Source organism: Accipiter gentilis, chromosome 4 (assembly GCF_929443795.1).
Source record: "Accipiter gentilis chromosome 4, bAccGen1.1, whole genome shotgun sequence".
Lineage (NCBI taxonomy): Eukaryota > Metazoa > Chordata > Aves > Accipitriformes > Accipitridae > Astur > Astur gentilis.
Window position 1 is genome coordinate 12,241,298 of NC_064883.1, and position 23,291 is coordinate 12,264,588.

A 23,291-nucleotide genomic window follows, 5' to 3' on the forward strand; every position below is an offset into this window, starting at 1 on the left:
TCTTACATTTGTAGAAATTATGCGTGTATAGATTCCTGCACGGCAGGCTAAATGTACTCTCCTGGGCTCTCCAATGTTTCATGCTTGCTTCAAGCTGATATGGGTTCAGGCTGCCACTGACAGAAACTGTTGTCCTGTCTTCCCTTCTCCTATTTCAGGGCTGCGAATTCTTTCTCTACCTGCTGCACCAGAGCTAGCACTGTGTGCTTTGAAGGATAAACTAGATTTTTTTTATTTTTTTCTCTACTAGTTTGCAGCCTCAGTCACCTTTTGCAGACTCCCTGGAATTTCTTCCTTATATCTAATCAAAACCTACCCTCTTTCAGTTTAAAACCATTACCCCTTGTCCTACCACTACACTCCCTGATAAAGAGTCCCTCCCCATCCTACCTGTAGGCCCCCTTTAAGTACTGGAAGGCTGCTATAAGGTCTGCCCGGAGCCGCCTTTTCTCCAGGCTAAACGAACCCCAACTCTCTCAGCATGTCCTCATAAGGGAGGAGCTCCAGCCCTCTGATCATCTTTGTGGCCCTCCTCAGGACCCACTCGAGCAGGTCCATGTTTTTCTTATGCTGGGGCCCCCAGAGCTGGACTCAGTACTCCAGGTTGGATCTCACGAGAGTGGAGTAGAGGGGCAGAATCCCCTCCCTCGACCTGCTGGCCACGCTTCTTTTGATGCAGCCCAGGATGCCATTGGCTTTCTGGGCTGTGAGCGCACTTTGCTGGCTCATATTCAGGTTTTCATCCACCAATACCCCCAAGTCCTCCTCCGCAGGACTGCTCTCAATCCACTTATTGACCAGCCTGTATTTGTACTTGGGATTGCCCCGACCCATGTGCAGGACCTTGCACTTGGCCTTGTTGAACTTCATGAGGTTCCCATAGGCCTATCTCTCAAGCCTGTCAAGGTCCCTCCGGATGCCATCCCTTCCCTCTAGGGTATCAATCACAACGCACAGCTTGGTGTCATCAGCAAACTTGCTGAGGGTGCGCTCAATCCCACTGTCCATGTTGCCAACAAAGGTGTTAAACTAATACTGGTCCTGGACCCCTGAGGGACACCACTCATCGCTGGTCTCCACCCGGGCATCAAGCCATTGACCACAACTCTTTGAGTGTGACCATCCAGCCAATTCCTTACCCACTGAGTGGTTCGTCTGCCATATCCATGTCTCTCCATTTTACAGACAAGGTTGTGTGTGGGACGGTGTGAAATGCTTTGCACAAGTCCAGGTAGATGATGTCAGTCACTCTTCCCTTATCCACCAATGCTGCAACACCATTGTAGAAGGCCACAAAATTTGGCCTTTTTGCTGAGTTTGGTCTTATGCTGTTGTGTTACTGCACCCTGCAGTAGCAGCATTTTGCCTGGCTGAGGCTCGGCTGTCTTTTGAATGCTGTGGACCAGGCCAGTGCAATGCCAGGGGCTGTAGTTCCCATCGGCATTGCTGGAATTAGCTTGCTGATGATAATGTTGTTAGCACCAGCCTGGGAATGGAGCGGGGAATGAGGAAATCGATGTGTAAGCTTCGACCATGCTGCTGCAGTGAGTGAGGCTCGCTGAATGAAAGACTTGGACAGAAACCAAGTGAAGTGGTGGTATGTAGGGCTGCTGCAGAACCAAGGTGTTAATGATGCGCCGGCTAGGAACAGTAAGTGGGATCCGAGGCAATGTTGCACTCTTACGGCATCTTTGTTGGGTACGGGAGAGGGGAATTAAGCTTTTATCTTACAGTATTTCCATATAGAGCTACTGTTACACATGGAACTACGCTAATATTTGTGATGAGCGTGGAAGGATAAACAGCGTTAGATGCTTCTGTGGTTCCTTGTCACTTCCCTTCGCTTTCTAAAAATACAGTAACAAGAACATAGGGGGAAAAAAAGCAGGTGGCATTACTGAAATATGGATTCTGTAATTCTTACAGGGTGTGAAGGACAATTTTTTTTTAATGATTACAATATACCAAGTGTGAACTGGATCCTTCTCAAAGCGAGGAATTAATTATGCTGCCTACAAATAGGAATAATGTGAGAGAGCACCACACAATCCTCCCATTGTGCTGCCTGTGCACCTGCAGAACATCTTCTATTCCACTTCCAGACTCCTTTTAGGCAATGTTTATTTGTGTCTTGTATGGCTTGTAATAAGATAGAAGTTGCCAGTAAGCATCTGAGTAGACAATATCTTGTCTTTTAACACTGGCAAGATATGGAAGTGTCATGGTGAGTAACAGTGGGGTAACCTGTCTCTCATGGAGATGTTTATCCTGTCTCTGCTTTCCAGAGTTCTGGTTCACTGTTAATTTTGTAACCTTAAATCCCCAGTCTTTATTGATCAGTGGTAAGGTTTTGGCATTTGCAGTTCTCTGCTGTGAAGAGTTGTGTATCGTTTTCCTTTCTATCTCCTCAAATATGAATCCTCTCTGATTTCATTGAGTGATCGGTTATTCTCATGTTGCATGAAACAGAGTACAGAAAGTCTGTCTTTTTGCTGTGCCATTTCATTATTTTGTATAATTGCATTATGTCTCCCATAATCTCTCCTCTGTGAGGTAAAGAGTCACAGTCTTTCCTGCCTCTTCTCATATTAAAATTTACCCAAATCCTTTATTATTCCTACTGCTATTACTGTCTGAATCCTCTCTAACAGCGGAGTGTCCGTATTTTGAGATGCTGTTACTAGTGCAGCATGTGGCACAGCAGAGATAATGCTGATCTACACTAGAGCAATGTTACCTCCCTGCTGGTCACCACTTTATTCGTCATTTTTCCTAATATTTTTTTTTAAACTACAGTTAAGAATTTCATTTAGAAGAGTGGTCTTCCTTGAGAAGTGTTCTGTGATGCTGAGGTGTCTTTACGGAATTTATAAAGTTTGCTTTAAGAGGTATTAGAGCATGTGTAATTACATTTTCTCCCTCTAGTACATGCTGCTTTTAATGTTGAGCTCATCATGACACTGTCTTTTCACCTAGCTTTTTTTTTTTAGGTTTGTCTTGAAATTCTTCACTGTCATTTCTGGTCTTTCCTGACCCAAATAATTTTGTGTTGTCTACAGACTTTGCGCCCTCATTGCTCATCTTTTTTTTCCAGATTAAGAATAAATGTAGTAAACAACACAGAATTGACTTTACCAAACCTTTTTCCTGGTGTGAAAAACAAAAATTATTCGGAGACTTCGGTTAGACTACTCAGATGATTTGATAAATTCTTTTTATTTAAGTTTCAATAGGGAAAAGACCTAGATTGCTGCTACTATTTTTTTGTACAAAAACCAGAACAAAACTAATGCTCTACCAAATTGCCTTACAGACCCTGTCCAGAAGAATTTCAAATCCCTATTTGGAAACTCCTTCAAACAAGGTACTTTTAAATTCTATTTCTTCAAACAACTTATTAGGAATCTTTTTGCATTGGTTCAACCTCTTAATCATAGCTTTGAAGACACTTATGAATGGGGCCTGCAGTTCAATCCAGTTAACAAGTTATTATTTGTGTGTGTTAGAAACTGTCTACTTCTATTACTGAATTTGCAAACTGAATTGTTCTGAATTCCGATGTACGCTCACTTCACAGCCATTTAAATGATTGCCACCCTTGTTTAGCTTACTTTTGCAATATTTGAGAGCTCTGTTCTTGCATCTCACAAGACTTTACTGTCTCAGGGCTATTTTATATTCCTTGAAAGATTCCTAAACATAGGAAACAAACAAACAAAAGAAAAAAAAAGGTGAAACTGCAACATTGTTTTTTCTTTCAAGTTAGTTATTTGTGTTACTGATGTGCTTTGCTGGGATGGTGAGAAAACATCACCACAGAAGCATGAGTTAAATTCATCAGTAAGGAGTAGTATACTGAGTCCAGTTGGAACATGGTTTTATGGAAGATGGAGTTGGGTCCTGTTTTGATAGACACATCTGCACCCTTGAGGTAGTAAGGTAGAAATCAGGTGTGAGGGAAGTCAGAGGTGTGTCCATTCTGAAAGACCACATCCTCCTTGCAAGGTACAGATGAAATGACCTGTAGCTATCATAGGATACCTCCAAAGTTTCTGAACAAAAAGAAAAAAACTATGAAATGGTGTTACACTGTGTATTAGGCTTGTATTAAAATATTTAACTCAAATACATATGGAATAATGCTTAATTTTAACTGTATTTTTGTGGTTTTGCAATGGCTATATAATGGCTAATATTTTTGCTTTGCTAGAATAACACTTTTTTTCATTTGAACTTGCCTGTTGTTCAAAGGTAAAGCTGACAGATAGTAAAACCTCTGCTTTTCTAAGGCAGCAAATGTAAAAGTAGTCCAGCTCGTGGGGGCATCTGCAAGCCATGATACAACTGGTTATGACAGAAGTTGGGGTGCATTTCCTATGAGGCTTTGACTGCTTGCTTGTCATTTAGCTGGGGAGAAGGCAATGCTGAGAGGGAGGGAGTGGACAGTGGCAAGGCAATTTACTACAGCAGGAATAAATCCCTGTTTGTCATAGTTTTCAATTTCTCTTTCATTCAGATTTATGGAGAAAGTTCTTCCTGTGCTGGGAGAGCTCTCAGGAATATTTTTACTCTACAAGCATCTGACCTGATTAAAGACAGGGTGTACCTTACTGGCATTTGCAGGTAACCCAAGATCATTCGTTTTAATCAACTGGATGGGTTTTATTTGCATTTGTCTATGCCCTGATTTGACAAGAGAGTAAATTCTGAGAGTGAAATGTTGTGTGTGTTACTAAGAATTGAAAATATTTTCTAAAAATTTCTTAAAATCTCATGTGTTTTAATATCTTTTCTAATGTTACTTTGTCAATTGTCAGAAAGCAGCAGTGGCCCAATTGTATGTCCATTAATTTAATTGCTTATGATTTCATATACATTTGTGTTTGTCTGTTATTTTGTTGAAAAGAAAGAGTATTAAATTCAACCCTGGTGTGGAGTTAGAAAAGAGATTAATTGGATTCCTGAGATTTAGTTACACAGTGATTTTTGCACATAATTTATAGAAAATTTCTGTAATGAAGTGATTTTCCATTTATGTTGCATTACAACATAAATGCTTCCTCCTACTTTCAGTTATGCCAAATGCAGGTCGCTATTATAGCACCATTCATTCATATCTGTATTTAAGAAAAAGCCACAACTTGTGATTTAAAAATAAATTTACCAATAATGTGAAAGATGAAGTACATCCTAGAGCAATACTCAAGGTCTTAAACATATATTGCATAGCTGTATTGCTTATGCCTATCCTCAGAAAGGAAATAGAATCCTGAGGCTAAAAGCTGGATTTTATTTAGCTCTTATACATCTTTGGATGACTGTCTGTATGCAGCACAAATTGATAAAAATATTATGTATTGTAAAGTGTGCCACATGAATTAGGTATGTAAGGGAACTTACTCACATAACATGAGTTCCCTCATTGTAACTAGGGGCATCGCCTGAGACTTGCCAGAACAATTCTTCCCTTGAAATGAATAAGATTACAAAAATTAGTAATTCAGGAAAAGGGTTTGCCCTGCTGAACAAAAGGATTCACTTTTAATAGCTTTAAAGAATAGCTCTTTATTATATAAGAACATTTTAACATTACTGTAGTGTAAGAAGTTACGTTTTGCTTACTTTCAGGAGAAGCTGTATTGGATCGGAACTGGTAGACTGGCTTTTGGAGCAGTGCCCTTTTGTTAAGTGCAGATCTACAGCAGCTGGAGTGTGGCAGCTCCTCCTGGATATGGGCATTATATTATCAGGTCAGTCTTGATAGTACTTCTAGCGCAAGAAAGGCTGTCATTTTTTCCTGCATAGAAGCAGACTCACATTTTTGATGGGGAAGGAGGGAAAGAAAAAAAATGCAGACTGATCCATTTTTCTTGACAGTTGTTTATTTTACTCTTTGGTAGGCTAACCTCTGTGACCTTTCATTTCATAAATACCAAACATTAATCTCTTTTTTTTTAGGCAATTTTCTTCCTTTTCCTTTTGCAAATGTAATTACATGTTACCAAGTTGCAGACAGCATGCGTGTATTTTCCAGCCTATTTTTTTTTCCTCCTCAAGCTCTTTTAGGTTTTTCATAAAACAGCAGCTGTTTAGCCACTGCAGATCACGGCTTTGCCAAATGACTTCTCTGGCTATTAGTAATTTTCCCTTCCTCTCTTTGTTTTTCATAGTTTTAGATATGGATTGAGAGAGGATTCAGCTCCTTGAGATGGTGGTGATGCCAGGTTCTACCCATCTGTCCCCACCTTCCCCACCAAATTTAGGGGTTTGGTCCAGCTAATATGGTTGGCAATAATTACACTGGTGACTAACCTCTGGAAATCTGATGGACTTTACTTTGTAGCTGGGACTACTTAGGTAGCTCAGCTGAGAGCATACCCTGCCCTGGGGTCTGTCCTAGACACTTAACTTTCCTCCTCACGAAAAGGTGAGGCGTTATGGAAGATTTCTGCTTATGTACACTGACAGTATACTTAAAGGTTTTCTTCTGCTCCTGCTACACTGACACTATGCCTGGCTACGCAGCAACAACAAGGGCTGCTCTCCCAGCAGGAGCTTGTGCTTTTGGCCTTGGACCCCATCCTTTGAACCCAGTTTAATCCCAGTTATGCCAGGGAAGATGACAGTTGTACTAGCGCATCATTTTACCCAGCTCTAGTCTACAAATCCAGTAGCCCTGAATTTGAGGAGAAGCTGGGATAATGATGGGCTGCATCCCCATTATTGAACTTTGTTTACTAGTGCATGGCCATTAGTGAGAACAGATTAGATGCCAATGGCAATTGAGGCTCAGAAATCTGACAAGTGGAAGGTTCTTAGCTCCTAATTCTGAACTGATTCCAAAATTGATTAAATACTCAGCAGCCTTAATGCCTGAATTTCAGGAGCCTGGGGATATTCAAGTTGAGGTTTTGGCATTGTCCTGTTTGGATGCACTGAGTTTATTTGAGAGGGTGGGATTGCTTCTATGCTGAGTTTGCAATCCTTTTGCCCTGTGTGATGGTGCAACTCAACATTAAATTCAAGTGTAATACAGAATGTAGTGGGGACACAGAACCTTTACATGGTAAAGGTTTAAAGGCTATCTAATGTTATTTTTTCTAACAGTGGACAGACAACTCTATTTTCAAGACACTCATGCTTTCTACCAGTTCTCGGCGGATGAATGTACCTACCTTTTCTGTGAATTTGAGAAAGAGGAAGAATGGAAGAATGGAGTAAAGCTCCTACTTCAACTACTGCCGTTGTCTTCTCCCAGGATTGACATGTGTAATCTGTAAGTGTGTGTATACAACTGTTTGCAACTTTTGCTGACCGTTTTGTAAGTGGCTGGCTTATAATGACACTGTTTACCCCCAAACCACTGTGCAAAGGAGCCAGCTTTCTTTTTCAGGGTTGACAAGCTTTGCAGAGATGGGCTTTCCTGTGATCTGCATTAGGATTAGCATCTGAGAAAGTCAGTGTGACTAGATAAATGAGGACACTCGACTTGGGGTTCTTGGCATATTGTTATTCTTATACAATAGCTTGCTGACTCTAGCTTGCTTTATTACCTGGGCAAGTGGCTTTATTTTTTTTGGTCCATTATTACATTTGGAGGTTTGGCCCAAATTTGGCAGTAGGCATGCTGTTGAGCTGATTGACTAGCAGATCAGATGCCCTTGTCCTGGGTTAGGATCAGCTATCAAATGGATAGAGAGGATGGGTAGGAGTGTGGTAGCTTCAGTCATCTGATTTTAGTTTGCTACTGCATGTTCGTCTGCGTGTACAGAGCTCTCTACTGTCCCATTATTATTCCTTTTCCAGAATATGCCATTTAAGAGTTTTGCTTCCTACACATCTCCTCTTCCACCTATCTATTGGATGTTAACACACCCTCTGTGCTGATACAGCTGCACTCTGAATGTTGTCTATGTAGAGCAGCTAGAAGGAAACCGTAGTTATCTGTGCCACAGTGAGAGGCTAAAATATAGGAAAAAGGTGTCAGTGAGAGGTCTGGAGGCTCGTAACCCCTCATGCCTTGGTAAATCTGCAGGAGCTGGCCTGGATAGACAAGTTGGGTTAAATTCTTTCATTGTCCCTAGCATCAGGAAGCCTCAAACTTGATACTTATAATGTGGAGAACTATTATTACTCTGCCAGTAGTTAGATTTATTCTCTTTAATGTCAAAGACAAAACTTTATTCTGTAAGTACTTTGCTTCTCTACATATTAGATTTTAATAATGCATTCTCTCAGGTAAATGTCCAACGGAAATATTTTAAAGGGGTACAAAGCCCAAAGTCCCTGTAAGCTGTTGCAAGCCCAGTTTCTTAAATTCATGTGTTCAGTCTGATTCTTAAATGTGTTGAGCTGGTAGAAAGAATCTCAGTAATTTCTATGCCTGGCTCAAGGCAGAAACTTGTTTCCCTCCCCTGCTACTGACTGCCCTCACCAACCAGAAGCTGGCAGTTCTGGAGCAGAGATTCCCTTGAAAACACATTTATTTGGTCAGCTTGAGTGAGTGTAGCCAAGTGAAGAGGACCCCCAATTGGCTAAAGCAGGGGACTGAATGTGATCTTCTCAGCAGATGTCTCATATGGGAGAAAACCTTTGAATAATTTTGCAAATAGAAATTCTTGTCTTCCAGCCTACTCTGGTGCTAAGCAGTTTGGCTGTCCCTTAAATATCAGGGTGATTTCATCTTGATTCTGGTGGGAATTGGGATTTTCCTCATTATCACTGCAAATCAGGCTACTTTTCATGGTTCGTGACTACTCTTACAAAGGCTCGGAATCAAAAAGACAGAACAGATAGGTCATATTGATGTGTTACGTGAAGGATGCTGGGTAGGAAAATGGATTGAAGACTTTTAAGGTTTGAGTTGAAAATGTGTCCTGCATGCTGATCTTCACTGGAGAGTACCACTATTTTACAGTCTGCTTTGCTGTTTTATCATTCCAGTGCAACTGTCATTTCTAGTGGAGGATGATCCCTGTCACATGAATTGAACAATTATTCATTAATGTACATTTCCAGCTACTTCCTGCTAACATTATTCAAATTTTAGTTGAAGTTGGATTCCTTTTGGGAACATTGTCACTGAAGAATTATTTTCTGGAGGTTTTGCCTGTCAGACTGTGAGGGTGCTTTTTAAAACAATATATATTGAAGGAATCGACTTTTAAATAATGGTATACTCTCGAGGGAGTGTGATATAAAAGAGAAAGAAGGCTTTTCCAGGTTCAAAATTCTCCATGCTTGATGCAAATAATACACTGCTAAAACACAATCTGAAAGGGAATAGATAGGATGAGGTGTTTGTTAAAGTTATCTGACCAGGTTAAATAAACCCATATACTCTTTTTCATGAAGAAAGAGGGCAATTCTAAAAACTCTTCCTTGCAGTGAGTGTTTGTCTTTTCTCAAATATACAAGCTGTTTTGCATACCATTAGAAGCATAGTCCTTTTTGTAATTTAATATTTTTTTATTAATTTTTCTTAGTGTTTCTCATAGTCTGTATTGACAGCATTAATACTGTTTTGTAGATAGAGATAAAGAAATTCTTACCTTATTAATTAGATTCCCTGCTTTTGACGAAATCAAAAGCGACTGCCTGCTTGTGCACCAGAAGGCAACGTCGGACATTTCCTGGTGGTCCTGGGAGCCAGACAAGCTCTGTCTCCTCCGCAGCTGTTGGGCAGCAGCCTTGCACTCGCCTGGACTGCTGGGTGAATCAGCAGGTCTCTGTGGAGCACTATGGATCTGCTCTCCCAGAAGGAATCTGCAGACCTGACTAGGCAGTAGCAGCTCTGGGGAAACCCTATTAAATAAACGTGGCCTGGTCTCAACTTGCTGTACAGATTTTTGATGGATTTGTATTTGTTTCTGGTCAGTATTAGCAGCGTTGCCGAATAATACTATAGTAACTTTTACAATGAAAATAACGTTCTGAAGCCTGAGACCTGCTTACGGTTCCTGCATAAGTGCTCCCTGTTGCGTTTTGACCTTGGCAAATTCCCTACATTAAACATAACATTTGTGGGAATCTACTGTGAAAAACAAGACCGGACATAGCAGATTTTTAGCAGCTCACACTAAACTGAAGGCTAATGCTGTTACTTGTATTCTGCAGAACTGAGCCCCTGTTAATGTCAAATGAGATGGGACTGATGCCGAGGCCTCTTGGGGTCGTTAAACACCCTATGTTAATCACAGCCAATTCTACTTGAATAGAAAAGAAGTGAATGTTGCAATAGTCTGGGAACAAAAGATCTGTATTAGAAGCTGTGCCGCGGACTTCCTTACCACCTTGAGCAATTGCTTAGGCTCTCATCCAATGCCTCCTGACTTATTTTCCAGTGACTGCAATGGCTTTGTATCAGGTGTTTAATCTTTGTGTGCTTCTATTTCCTTCTTTGTAAATGGGGGTGTTTATAACAACACCTAATTCCCAGAACCACTGGTAGACTTAATGAAGATTTCAAGAATGCATTGGGTACCTTAGACTATTGAAATGTATCCCATAATATTTTTAAAAAATTATTTGAAGAGAAGTTAACGGGGAATTTTTCGTTATGTCATATTGCTTGTTGTTTTCTTTTCAGAAGTGTTACACCATATTCTGTATCTTCCGTCCTGAGATAATTTACATTTTATTAATTTCAGAAAAGTAACCATTCTTTAAAGTAATTTGTTTTTAATGCAAGTAGCCAGGATAGGATATTCATTTAGTTACTGCCTTATGGAATTCCTGGAAAGATTTTGCTGAATGCAAACAGCTCTCAGGTATCCATGGATCTTTTTTTGGCATTGTAGGTGGATTGTAAAGCCAGCGTAGAGGCATATGTAGTGGCTCTACATTAGACAATTGAGGTCCAGGCCCAGGACCATGTGTGTATCCCTATTGCTTCCTCTGTCAGCTGGTTGGGAAGCACCGTAGTTGCTTTCACACGGTGTACAGTAATAATTGTGCTGGACCTGACTTGTCTGCATGCAAATCTAGGGCAAGCGTCCCTGCATCTCGCTCTGCTTAACACACTACCGAGCCCAAGGACCACTGAGTTGTGTAAGCATCAGGCTTGTTTGCCTGGGCTTTGTAGCCCTTTTGGTACCAGCCCTACTAGGCCTTAGCTGGCCCCTTTTGAAAAAAATAAGGGTGATATCTGTCCTGATTCTTTTCCTTAGTATCCATCCCATCTTACTTTTTTCCATTAGCCTGGGTATCATAATACAGTCTTCCTCTCCGATTCTGGAAAGCTGACTATAATTTTTAGTATATTAATGGTTTCAGCAGTATTTGATGCTTATATGCAGATGAATACTGGGAGTATTTTTAAACAGAAGATGAAGTGACAAAGGCCCAAGACAGAAATAGCTATGCTATATGCTGTTCTGGGTTTATAGACTGCATCTGTGGCTGTGTCTACTGAGCTGCTATCTTTTGCCTCCAATTTAGAAGAATCAGGTCCTAGCCTGGTTCTGAGAGATCAGAAGAGACCAGATGTGTAGGGAAACATAGGCATCTAAAGAGGTCAGTTATTTTAATCTCATTCCAAGCTATAAAGAGCAAGACTGAATAAATCAGTCTTTGTAAATGAAACTGCATTCATTTATTTCTTTTGGGCTGTTTATAACAGTTAAAATGTTAAATCACATTTTTCTTTGAATAGGAAAGGCAGGTGTGAAAATAATTGTGATTTCTAATCTGAATTACCATTTTGGTCTGAATATCCTTGCCCCAAAATGAATGCATGTGTCATTCTGTGCTTTCTGACCTTAATTTTTCAATTAGGGAAAGAAATTTTTGGACATGGGATGTAAGAACCACAATATACCAGCAACATATGACAAGTTGTCAGTTCTCTCCCTAAACATATCAAGGCATGTGAGCAATCAAATAATTTATTCAAAGATAGAAGCTTCTGCTAATACTTGGGATTTAAGTTTATTACAGCAGCTGCAGTTTTGCATATCTGCTTAGTTTGCTGGCATGCCACACTTCTTGAATACCAAAACACAGTCCTAACCTGTGCTGTCCACAGCAGCTTTTGTGAGGCTTTTTCTGTGTGGGCCAGACTTCTGTGACAGTTTCTAGAAGGGTTCTTCCTGCACAGCCCCACTTTTGCAAAGACACATTAAGTGTCTCTGTCTTGTGAGTAACTGTCAGGACAATCTAATAGTGTTCTTAGCCGTTGCTTTAGTTTGCTAATTTAGGCTTCTTACATGTATTCTTTTTGTTTTCACTTTTTTTCTTTTTTTTTTTTTAATATCAAACTTCATGTGTCACATAATGATTTTGGTCTTGTCTGCTTTTATCTATGTGAGCTTGGCATTCCATAAGTGTTGCTCCACACCTTAGCAAAGCTGGGTGGTGGACAGATGGAGAACTCTTTGCTCTGTTGATGGAGTATGCTTTTAGCAGAGCAAAATATGTATTCAAATAAGAAACTCTGAGCTAAGAGTGTCCTGCATTCTTCAGTTCTTCATCATATTTTTATAGCTGAAGAATACTCTTACTGTTTTACGTGAGTCCAATCAAAAGAGTTCTTGACAGCAAGGGACAAAGGGTACACTCTGTCATTACTGACACAATTAATTATTGTCATGTTGCAGTCATCATTTTGATGTGGAATCTCAAAAGCCCTTTTACATTAGTGCCTGTGGCTACACAGTTCCTTGCTTTCCAGGAATCAAAAGATGTTGAAACAGAATGAAAGAAATAACGAAATCTTATTTTTATTTTTTTAAGGCCTGATCAAAAAATAGAGGATACGGCAGAAACCAATGCTGAAATTCTTGCTCGTCTCACTTCTGCGGTAAGGTCACACTGCATCAAATGTTGTACCGATAATGTTTGACATATTGTTGTGTTTTGGATTGTTTCAAATGAAAGACTTAGTCTTAGCAAGCAGGTGTTTGTAATGCAAACTACTTTTTTGTACTGAGGTCTTAGCGTGCAATTCCAAAGCTATTAAAATCAGTCCAAGCAAGGACTGCTGCAGCCTGCTCTCTTGTAATCCATGCTATTCATTAGCAATCTGGAGGATCATGGTGACTTTGCTGCCAGGTAGCTTACACTCAGATCCTCTTGGTCAAATGGACATCAATGTGAAGACAATGATGAGGTGGGAGACAAAGGGAGAGAAAGGGCCTCAGCAGCCTGGTGTAGATTATCATAAGCTTTTGAGGAGACCCACCTGGGAATCCTGGGTATCTGGCTTCCCAACTATATTTAGCCTCAGTAAACTCCATCATAACAAACAACAGCCTATCCTGTCTGTGCTAGAATTTGGTGCATCTCATTTATGTTGTTGTAAGATCATTGCTCTAAGAAGCACAGACAGGACTTCAGAACGTTAAGCTAGATTCACTCGATCTAATGTAATCTGTACAGTGGTGCAGAGTGCACCTTCGGCAAGTTTGTGGGTGATGCAAAACTGGGAGGAAAGGTCGAGACGCCAGATGGGTGTGCTACCATTCAGAGGGACCTTGACAGGCTGGAGAGGTGGGCCAACAGGAATCTCATGAAGTTCAACAAAGGGCAATGCAATGCCTTGCATCTGGGAGAAATAACCTCATGCTCCTGTACAGGCTAGGGGCTGACTGTCTGAAAAGCAGCTTTGCAGAAAAGGACCTGGGGCTACTGGTGGATAGGAGGTTGAACATGAGCCAGAAATGTGCCTGTGTGGCAAAGCAAGCCACCTGCCTCCTGGGCTGCATTAGTAAGAGCGTTACCCTCAGGCTAAGGGAGGTGATCATTCCTCTCTACTCAGCACTGGTGTGACACATCTGGAGTGTTGGGTCCAGTTCTGAACTGCCAGTACAAGAGATATGTGGACATACTGCAGTGTATGCAAATGACCACGAAGATGATCAGGGGAGCAGAGTATCTGACTTACAAGAAGAGGCTGAGAGAACTGAGAGTTGACCTTGGAGAACAGAAGGATATGGGAGGATCTTACTAATGTGTATAAATAGCTGATGGAAGGGAATAAAGAAGATAGAGCCAGGCTTTTCTTGGTGACATCTTGTGACAGGACAATAAGCAGTGGCACAAACTGAAACTCAATAAATTCTACTTAAACATAAGAAAAAACCTATTTACTGTGATGGTGATCAAACAGGAGAACAGGTTACCCACAGAGGTAGTGGAGACTGCATCCTTGGAGATGTTCAGAACTTAACTGGACATGGTCCTGAGCAACCTGCTGTAGCTGACCCTGCTTTTGAGCAGGGGTTTGCATCAGAAGACCTCCAGAGGTGCCTTCCTACCTCAACCACTGTGTGATTGCATTGTTCTGCGAACGTCACGCCTAAATCACAGTATCAGCAAAACATGGAATTAATTACTGCTAGTTCTGTTTTGGGTACGTGAGAAAGTACAGACATGAAAGTGAACCAAGCAGGGTGAAGTTGTCATGAAAAAGGCGTGAGGATAAGAGCTATTTGAAGTAAAATGAATAAAGTACTATCTTGAAATTACTGAAAAATGGAAAGGAAGGAGAATTTGTGCTATATTTTGTAAAGATAAATGTCTTTACAAAAGACATTTTGTAATGTGTTTGGAAAGCCAGTGGCTCTGTATGCTCAACCGTATGCAACAATAATCTAAAATGTATGACATTAGAAAATCTTGTGGTTTGATTTTTTTTTTTTAATTTTTTATGTTCTCTATATTCTAATTCCTTGTTTTCTCTACCTTTTTTTCCTAACCAAAAATGAAAGAACTCAGAAACTCAAAATCCTCCATTTTTAGTTCCACAGAGAGAAAAAATAGAAAAACATAAAATAATTTTTGCAAAGTTATATCTTTTTAAAAACCCACAAAACTACCAACTCTATAAAACATTGCCAGTATCCCTCAAAAGCTTCACCTCTCAAAAATAGGAGAATAATAGTTTTTCATCAGTTAAAAAAAAGGGAAGCACTCAACAAAACAAAGTGACTTTCTGAGTTTAAGAACAGGATCTAACTGTTGCTGGATACACTTGAGTAAAATGCATATCCTTAAACATGTGAGTAATTGACAGTGAGTTCAGAGTGCTTCACATCTAGCTTGCAAGGTCAAACCTTTGAACTACGTCCTGAATGATTCCAGCAGCAGGGCACATAGACAGTTGGTTTTTTTTAAATGAACCATTTTATTGCTGTAGCTAACTAGCTAAAGAAAAATTAGTTGCGTCTCTAGATGGCCTGAGACTGATCTATTGCCATGGTGGTGTCAAAAAGACTGATCTTCTGCATTTTCTGATTTTCCACAAAACTGTGCAAGCTGCCTATAATGATTTTCTAGTCTAACCCTGGAGAAAAGACATAAGACCAGAGCAGAATCCTCCAAATATTAACATCTGTATATGAACTTCTCCCTCTTATCCTTTCAGAATATTGCTTTTCCTCCAGACAGTAGATCGGGATCTAAAGTACTCAGTGCGAGTTTATGGAGAGCCTTCATGTGTTCCAAGGGAATTTGAACCCTCAGCTTGCACCAGTCAGCAGAGGGCTGGACTCACCAGGATATGGGTTCTCAATTTTTTTTTTGCTGCCAGCTCCAGAATTTGTATGGAAAAAAAGAGTCCTGTGAGCTGGAGCTGGAAACCAAAATTGAAGGTATTAGCCATGACTGGAAATGTGTTCACACTGTCTTGCTTTTTGGCTCACTGAATGTTTACGTATTTTGTACAGAATCAAAACAGTCTTCCTTGAAGAATTCGTAATTCAGAATCCTGTTCACAATACTCTTCAGACCAGCATTTCAGAAGTGAAAAAAACAACCCCCAAACCTTACTTCCAGCCCAGCACTAAAGCAGTTAGAGATGAGAGTTGACTTTTTTGTACATTTCTAGGTTTGGAGATTCAAATCCTGTTGGTGTTGATAGTACCACCATCTCTTCTGCTTTTCCTTTTCATTTTCTTGTAATGGAATAAAACATTCTGTGTGAGGTCAGAAGGATGCTTCTGTGTCAGCTTTTCTTTTTTGGGGATTAAATTCCCAGATTTTCAAACCTAAACTGATTGTGAAGATCCAGCCCAAGCAACATGGGAGGACTCTGTGTGCCTAAAATATAAATCACTGTTTTAGCACCTGAAAGTGCAGGAAAAACTGTAAACATGCAAGCACGTAAGGTCTAATTATATATTTCTGTAACTCTATAGAAGCTATTGCTCTTGCAGAGGGTGGAGCTCACCTCACCTAAATATAAGTGGCCATATGGCAGGCATCTACCTCTGAGCTAGCTTCCCCAGGTACTCCTTACAGGCAGGGATCAGAAATAGACACTTTTAGGATGCTGAATGTATGATTCATTTCGAAAGTCTACTTAATGGAAAAAACACTCATACCTTAGGCTCTGCTGGTAAGGTGTGCACTCTCTGTGAAGGGGTTATAGAGTGACTAGCACAGACATAGGCATCTGTACAAGCTTGGTGAATTCCTCTCTCCCTCTCTTTTTCTTTACTGTAGCCTGACTTTCTTTGTTGGCCTTTCTCTTATTACTTGTTCCCTACTGCTTTTAGTTACCAGGTGTTGTTTCTCTTGTAGAGTTCCACTTTTCCCATTCACTGCATAATTAGTGATTAATTTTTTTTATTATTTGATGATTCAGCCAGTCTAGAACGGATTAGTTAGGGAAATGCACTCTTGGTTTTAAACAATGGTTATGGAGATTGTAGAAGATAATAGCAATAGCTGCAGTGAATGATGCCAAGTCAGAAGGGCAGCTAGGAAAAAACTGCAGAGGTTTCTTTATCATCTTAATTTGTGCATAATATATGGAATACACCTTTTTTAAGAGCAGAGTCAGATACAAAAGATAAGAAACTAACTTGGGGGTCTTACTTTTTCTTTACACTTTATCTACGATGGAAGAAGCAGAGTCAGTCAAGATAACTGAATCGAGCCTATTGAATTATATGCTCATATCATATGTTCTATTACAATGAGGCACTGACAACACTATCAAACTTAAATTGTAAAGGCAGCTGACATGCAAGCAGTGCAATGTGCCATTTGAGATATATTTGCATTGGGTAATCTTTTTGGTCATGAATTTTTAGGAAAATGCAATGATTACTCCTGGGTTTAAAGAAGCATTCCAGAGCTGTCATGCATCCCATGTCATGTCCCAGTGAGCAGCTTCATGTTCAATGTCTTGCATGCTAAAACCAGAGCACGGCAGGATGACTATGAGTGTTTCCACTGCAAAGCTCTTACCTTACCTTGTGATGGAACAGAAGAGAATATCAGGATATTAATGCAGTGTATCTGGGAAATACAGTTTTCTGGTACTTTAAGATGTCAGCCAATACTACTTTTATTCAGAGTCCATCAAACTGTCACTACTTGAGATGCAAAAATGTGAACTAGACTCTTCTCTTTTTCAAAACCCTGCTGTTTAGAGCTTTCTGTTGCAGGATTTCGTTTTGAGATTCTGTAAGGATTGCCACTTTGTCTCTAGATTTGAAGTCCTATTTGGCACATTGACACCCAGAATACTGTTTCACAAAAGACTACTATAGGCAGAAAAAAGAGAGGGGTAAAAAAGTAGAGGTGGTATGCACTGTCTACTAGATGCCCAACTATGCCTTCTATGATAAAATTACCAGATTCATGGATAAGAAAAGAACAGTAGTTGTCATTTACTTTTGAAAAATCTCTACAGCTGTCCTTTGAAGATGATAAGATTCAGCATATAAATATGCCATTTGTATTTAATCAAGCAGAAGTATACGTGGGTACCACTCTGTATGTACACTCTTGCTCCTTCATATCACAAAACCAAAACTAAGATGTGGTAACATGCCAACAACACACTCAAAAGGTTCTCTTTCAGACCTCAATAATATTTCTGTAAATACTGTGTGGTAAGCTGGCCTTTAAACTGAATCAGTTTTGACACCTGCAATGCTACTCAAAATGGGATACTATTTAGCTAGTGTTAGCTTTGTAACGACAAACTATATGTATAAACCATTTTTTTGGTGTTTAATATCTCAATATGGTAGGCATAGCTCTTGTTTGAATGTGTATTTTACTTTGACTCCACATTATTACCTTCAATGTGATGTGCAACTATCGATTTTGTCAAACAGGCAGTAACTGAAATCCTATTAGGAAGAAGTATGATAATGTGTACCATGTGTGCAGTGAGGAATGAATGTTGTACACAGATTTCCATTGGTGTAATGATGCATAGGAATTGCATGTCCAGCAGAGATGTCAAGTGCATTTACACTAAAATAGACAAAAGCTTATAGATTATGAAATCTAGGGACACCAGGCAAATCCAGAAGGATGCTCAGCATTACCAATTCTTTGTGATGTGAGTGAGTCCTATGAGAAGGAGCTCAGACCGTCAGGATGAAACGTTTGATAAAGGAAAGTTTGCTTAATGTTAAGACTAGAGGAACATTTTTTTCTCCTGCTTTAACTGAAGGGTTTTGCTCAGATTAAGTAATATGCCAGCTGCATTCCTGTCACACAGCAAACAATGAGATATTTTACATAACACAGACAAAACACAGAAAAACAGCCTTTTTATTGCCTGTGATGTCAGCACTGTATTTCAAACTTGAAAAGTGCCACCTTATAAGCAAAAGTAATACTGCAAATATAACTGCATGATGCCACAATACTGCTGCTTCTTCTGAGAAGATGGGTTTTTCTTTACACTCATGGAGAGATTTGCATTTTTCAATTGTTTGATTGGGTTAATTGGTATGTTTACAACTGTTCCAGATTGTAGTGTCTCCTAAGGCTAATCTTGAGATATCTTTTAGCATTTAATAAATATATTAAAGATGAGACATCAGTGCACTCTCTCTTACTGTCAGTAACCTGTGAGAGTAGACCAGGATCAGAGCATTGACATTGGTACCTCCTTCTGAGTTTGATGAAGACAGAGGGTCTGAGCAGTTTAGCCAGGAAAAGCTGTGGAGTTGTTCTTCAGAAACAACTTGGGCTTTTATTGAAAATCCCATTCTAACTCTGGATAGCTTCTATGTATTCTTACTAGTGTATATTAATTGCTGCAAGCAAGCAAGCACACAAGTTGTTTTTCCACAGAAGAACTGTTCTTTCCTCACAGAAGAACTGTTCTTTCCCATTGTACTTGCAGTTTATGCTTACATTAGCCATGCTTAACAGTTCTTTAGACATGGGAATGAGTGTACAGGAAGGAAGGAAAGGAAGGTGATACTGCCAGCTTGCACAATTGTGCCGGAAACAGGACAACATTTAAGAAAATTGTGGCACTGCCTTCATATTTTCCTGCTTGGAGCGGCAGAAAACTCTGTCCCTTTTAGTGGGGCAGCATCAAGGAGTCGAAGAGATCCTTGTACCTTGCAAGGACAGCAAAAAAAGCTCCCTGGTCCTTTGCCACAAGGGAAGGAAGGATGCAAGCAGAGGAGGGATGTGGCCTTTAGCATGACTGCCTTCTGCCACATGTAGAAGGTACTGCTGGGTCGCTGCTGAGTGTCTGATCAGTGGATGCTGCAGTTACCATTGTACTGAGATGTCCCGGGTGATTTTGTCTGTCTTTCTGCTCAGACCAATATAATGTTAACTATTCTTGTTTCACATTTTCTTCAGAGTCCTGAGAGTGGGATGTTGACAGTTGTTAGTAATTGTATTACTTTGGGGATCCTTCATGGTCTTTGTGCTTATTCTGATCATACCACATGTCTTATGAAGGATGTTTTAAATTTCACATGCTTTCAGAACCTGGGTGTCAAAACTCCCACTGCAGAATAGCCTTGAGCTTTGCATGGGTTTGTTAGACAAGTTGGCCAGTATTCACCGCAGGATACTTTGTACAGGGAGGTGAGAAAATCCCTAGAAAAATAGTTGGAATGTCCCATAATTTTTTCAATACTAGAGGCAGGCTGTCTTGGGAAAGTGAGGGAAATTGGAAGAAGCTGGGAGGTGTACAGAAGAGTCTGAGAGCATGGATGGGGCAGAGGAAGGGAAGAACTCTGGTGTATGTAGGAGAGAGTGTCTGGGGTGCTGTAGGTGAAGTGCAGGGCACTTGAAGCAGCTGCAGTGGGACAGACAATGGCAGTGAGGAAGTATGAAACATAAAAATAATGCATAATACAGAATTTTACTGATAGAAAAAGGAACAGACCTATGGAGAGAAGTGGATGTAGAGCTGAGCTGGCTAAAAGGACAGTAGCTGGTCATGTAGAGATCACAGGGAAAATATGAAGAATGCAGAGACAAGAGGCTGAGGAAGGGAGCTGGCTAGCATGGTAGGGCTGTTTCATCACAGGCTGGTGAGATAGCCTGTAAATCTGGAAATTAGATAGCTATGACTTCTGCCTGTTCATCTCAAGCTAAATTTTGGTCCTGAAATGCTCAGCCATGCTATTAGAAGAGGTTGTTTCCTCCTGAAAGCTCCAAAAATCAAATGTCAATTATATATGTGAACGTCAGCCAAACCTCAGCATGGAGAACTCGCTTATTCTGGAGTCACACAATAAATCCAGCATTACAGTGTGCTCAGCAGAGGCAAACCAAACATTTAACAAGGAAAGGAAGAAGCTTCAAGTGTGTGCTTGTGAAAGAGATATGCTGTGCAAATAAATTATGTGTCGGGCTACTGAATTGCCCACTCCCTAAGGAATATGCAGTATTTACAGGAAATTAAAGTTATTAAAAAAAAATAAAATATAATAATTGTCACAGAATTCCCAGCTGAAAAGGAAATAGATTTGCTAGGAAAAGTAACTGTAGTTTCAAAACCAATACCTGCATAATTCTACATGCAGTTGACTGCTCCAAAGGACTGAGAGCCAGTATCTTACCAGTGTTGCATTTTGTTTTGTTTGACTGGCTAGTAACTGTAACCATCCTTTCCTTTCCTGATATTTTAGGTACAGAGAGAACTGGCTGCTGTCATTGCCTTGAAAGCACGGAAATCAGGTAAGTCAGGCTGGACTTTAGAAGGGTTTTGTAACACTGTGCGGTTTTGTCATTTATTGAAGTATTTGAATTGTCATTGCTGTTTTATTAACAGGGGGAAGCAAAGATAGTGGACCTTGTTCCTCTCTCGTTGGAGAATCCTTGTATATAGCACAAGGCAATTACTGTCAAGCTTCACTTCCCCTAGCTCGTCACATCTAATAACGTAGCTGATAAAACTGGAGTGTTACAGTTGAATGTGAACTTGCGTCACTTTCTGGCCAAAATCACTATTTTCTCTGGGGTTGCACTTTATAAAAGAAGCTTATGTCTTTATTTGACTTACATTGAAGACAATTAAGCTGATAATTTTCCTATGTTTTCTTCTATGGCCCAGTATCTCATGCCATCTTTGCTGCATTTTACCTGCCCGGTCAGGTGTATTTCTTTATGCTAAAGCAAAAGGACAACTTCATGCATGAAGGCATTCTTTCCTGAAGACTTGTCTATGTATCTGTATGGCTGTAGAGGCAAGTCTGTTATCAGGGCAGTAGAAGGGGAAAGGCAAGTGGATAATTGAAAGTCTGTGACAGTATGAGCATTTACAGCAAATGCTGGTGATACAGTGCAAAGGCACTGAAATATGTGGTCATCTCAGCTCTTGTCAGGGTTTGGTAGCACAGCCACTTTCAGAAGGTATCTGCATTGCTGAGCTGGAGTGGAAGCAAGGGAGATGTGTTTTCTGGCACTGCATGGGAACTAACAAAACCTACTTGGCCAGACCTGACCCTGTACAGGGTTAACTCTCCGGTGTCTTCATGTATAGTGCAGTTAATCTGCAGCAAGGGCAAACTGCATATGGTGAAGTGAGAATTGAATGTATTTCTAGGGTAAAACAGAGGTTGACTTGCCTTAAATTATTGGCGTGTTCCCAAAGCCATTGAGGTCTTTGGGAGCATTTTCACTAAGCAACTCTTGTGATCTTCAGTGATTTTGCTAGAAATTGAGATCATGGATCTTGCACTTTTTGAGCTATTTTCTGACTTGTTAATAATATTGCATCATAATATCTATATCTGTCTATCTGTGGCTTACAAGTACAGCACAAAAGTTATTACACACAACACATGCACTACATGCAACATGGTATCTTAAAATGGAGGCACCAAGAAGATGTAGCTGGCATATCTGCAAATATTTCCTTGAGAAAATGTAAGTATTACAAAAATATTCTAGCCACAGTTTGATGCATTTTTGTCTGGAAATAGAAGTACTCATAGGTTACATCCACAGTCATCTGTAAATGTAAATCCGCAGAAAGTCGACAGAAATCTAAGTGTGAATTCAGACCTAAATTGTTTCTGTGCAATAGCTTTGCTTCTGAAACTGCTGTAGTCGTTTATGATGTTAACACCCCACAGCTGCTTGCCCTTACCTGGTGTCACCCCAGTCCCACATGAATTATAATGGCTGAACATGGAAATGCTTCTGCTCTGGTTCAGTGCAGAGAAAACCAGGCTATTTTAAGGAAGGGCTCAAGGTAACCTTTTGTTTTGCTGTAAAATGGGCTAAGAGTATGGTGCCATTTACTTAGTGCTTATATAGTTCTAAGAAATCTCTTTCCCTGCTTCTCGGCGGTTGTGTTGGAAAATATTACTGCTACTACTGGCAATAAATAAAAACTCCGTTCCCCAAAAGAGTTGATTTTAGCCTGAATTAGCCTCTCATTTCCTTTCAGTGGATGGCTACATAAATGGTTGTGTCAGTAAAAATGGGATGGGGGTTGGATTAGGAGTGAGCTGCAGGAGATGAAAATGGGAAAGGAGGATAGCTCTTGGAGTCCCCTCTGTACTAGTGTAATCGCAACCCACAATGAGTGGATAGAAACATTTAAGTTAAAAATCACAGCCTTAAATAAACAAAGCTCCCTATAAAGCTTTAAAGTGCTGACCAGCCTTTCCTAGTACATTAATGTAAACACTTAAAATATCGGTTTAGATCTGTGCAAAAGATACCTGTTTAGTCAGCTTAACTAGTGCATGCTTGTTGTTGAAATTTGCATTTCTTTATGCCTCATCTTGGACAACCGTAAAAAATGGCTACATGATCAGGCATAACTGTAAGGTCTAATTTAAGTTAATGCTTTTACTACAGTAGGAGCAGAGTAAATTAGGGTGGTTGATTATGCTTTTTTATGTTATTGCTGATGGTTAAATTCACAGCGTAGCAGTTAGTGTTAGCAATCAAGCTATGGTATGCTGTGCCTGGTGAAGTGGAGCATATTTCAGAGAAAGTACTTCTGGACCTAAAAGCCACAGTATCTTTCGAAGATATTGTTCTTCTAACCCTCTCCAAGACTCCATATAATTCCAGGAAATAAACTAACAAAGATCAGACAAAAGGGTTTATTT

At 40.1% G+C, this 23,291-nt stretch overlaps 1 protein-coding gene across 1 annotated transcript in view; it reads left to right on the forward strand.

The window, feature by feature from the left end:
* RAPGEF5 (Rap guanine nucleotide exchange factor 5) overlaps window positions 1–23,291 on the forward strand; it is a 163,636-nt gene that overhangs the window by 26,404 nt on the left and 113,941 nt on the right. The window contains exons 2-7 of the mRNA XM_049799001.1: window positions 3,314–3,364; window positions 4,517–4,623; window positions 5,629–5,750; window positions 7,108–7,276; window positions 12,733–12,799; window positions 20,853–20,901. Coding sequence (XP_049654958.1) covers window positions 3,314–3,364; window positions 4,517–4,623; window positions 5,629–5,750; window positions 7,108–7,276; window positions 12,733–12,799; window positions 20,853–20,901 — 565 coding nt within the window. The remainder of the gene's footprint in view (window positions 1–3,313; window positions 3,365–4,516; window positions 4,624–5,628; window positions 5,751–7,107; window positions 7,277–12,732; window positions 12,800–20,852; window positions 20,902–23,291) is intronic.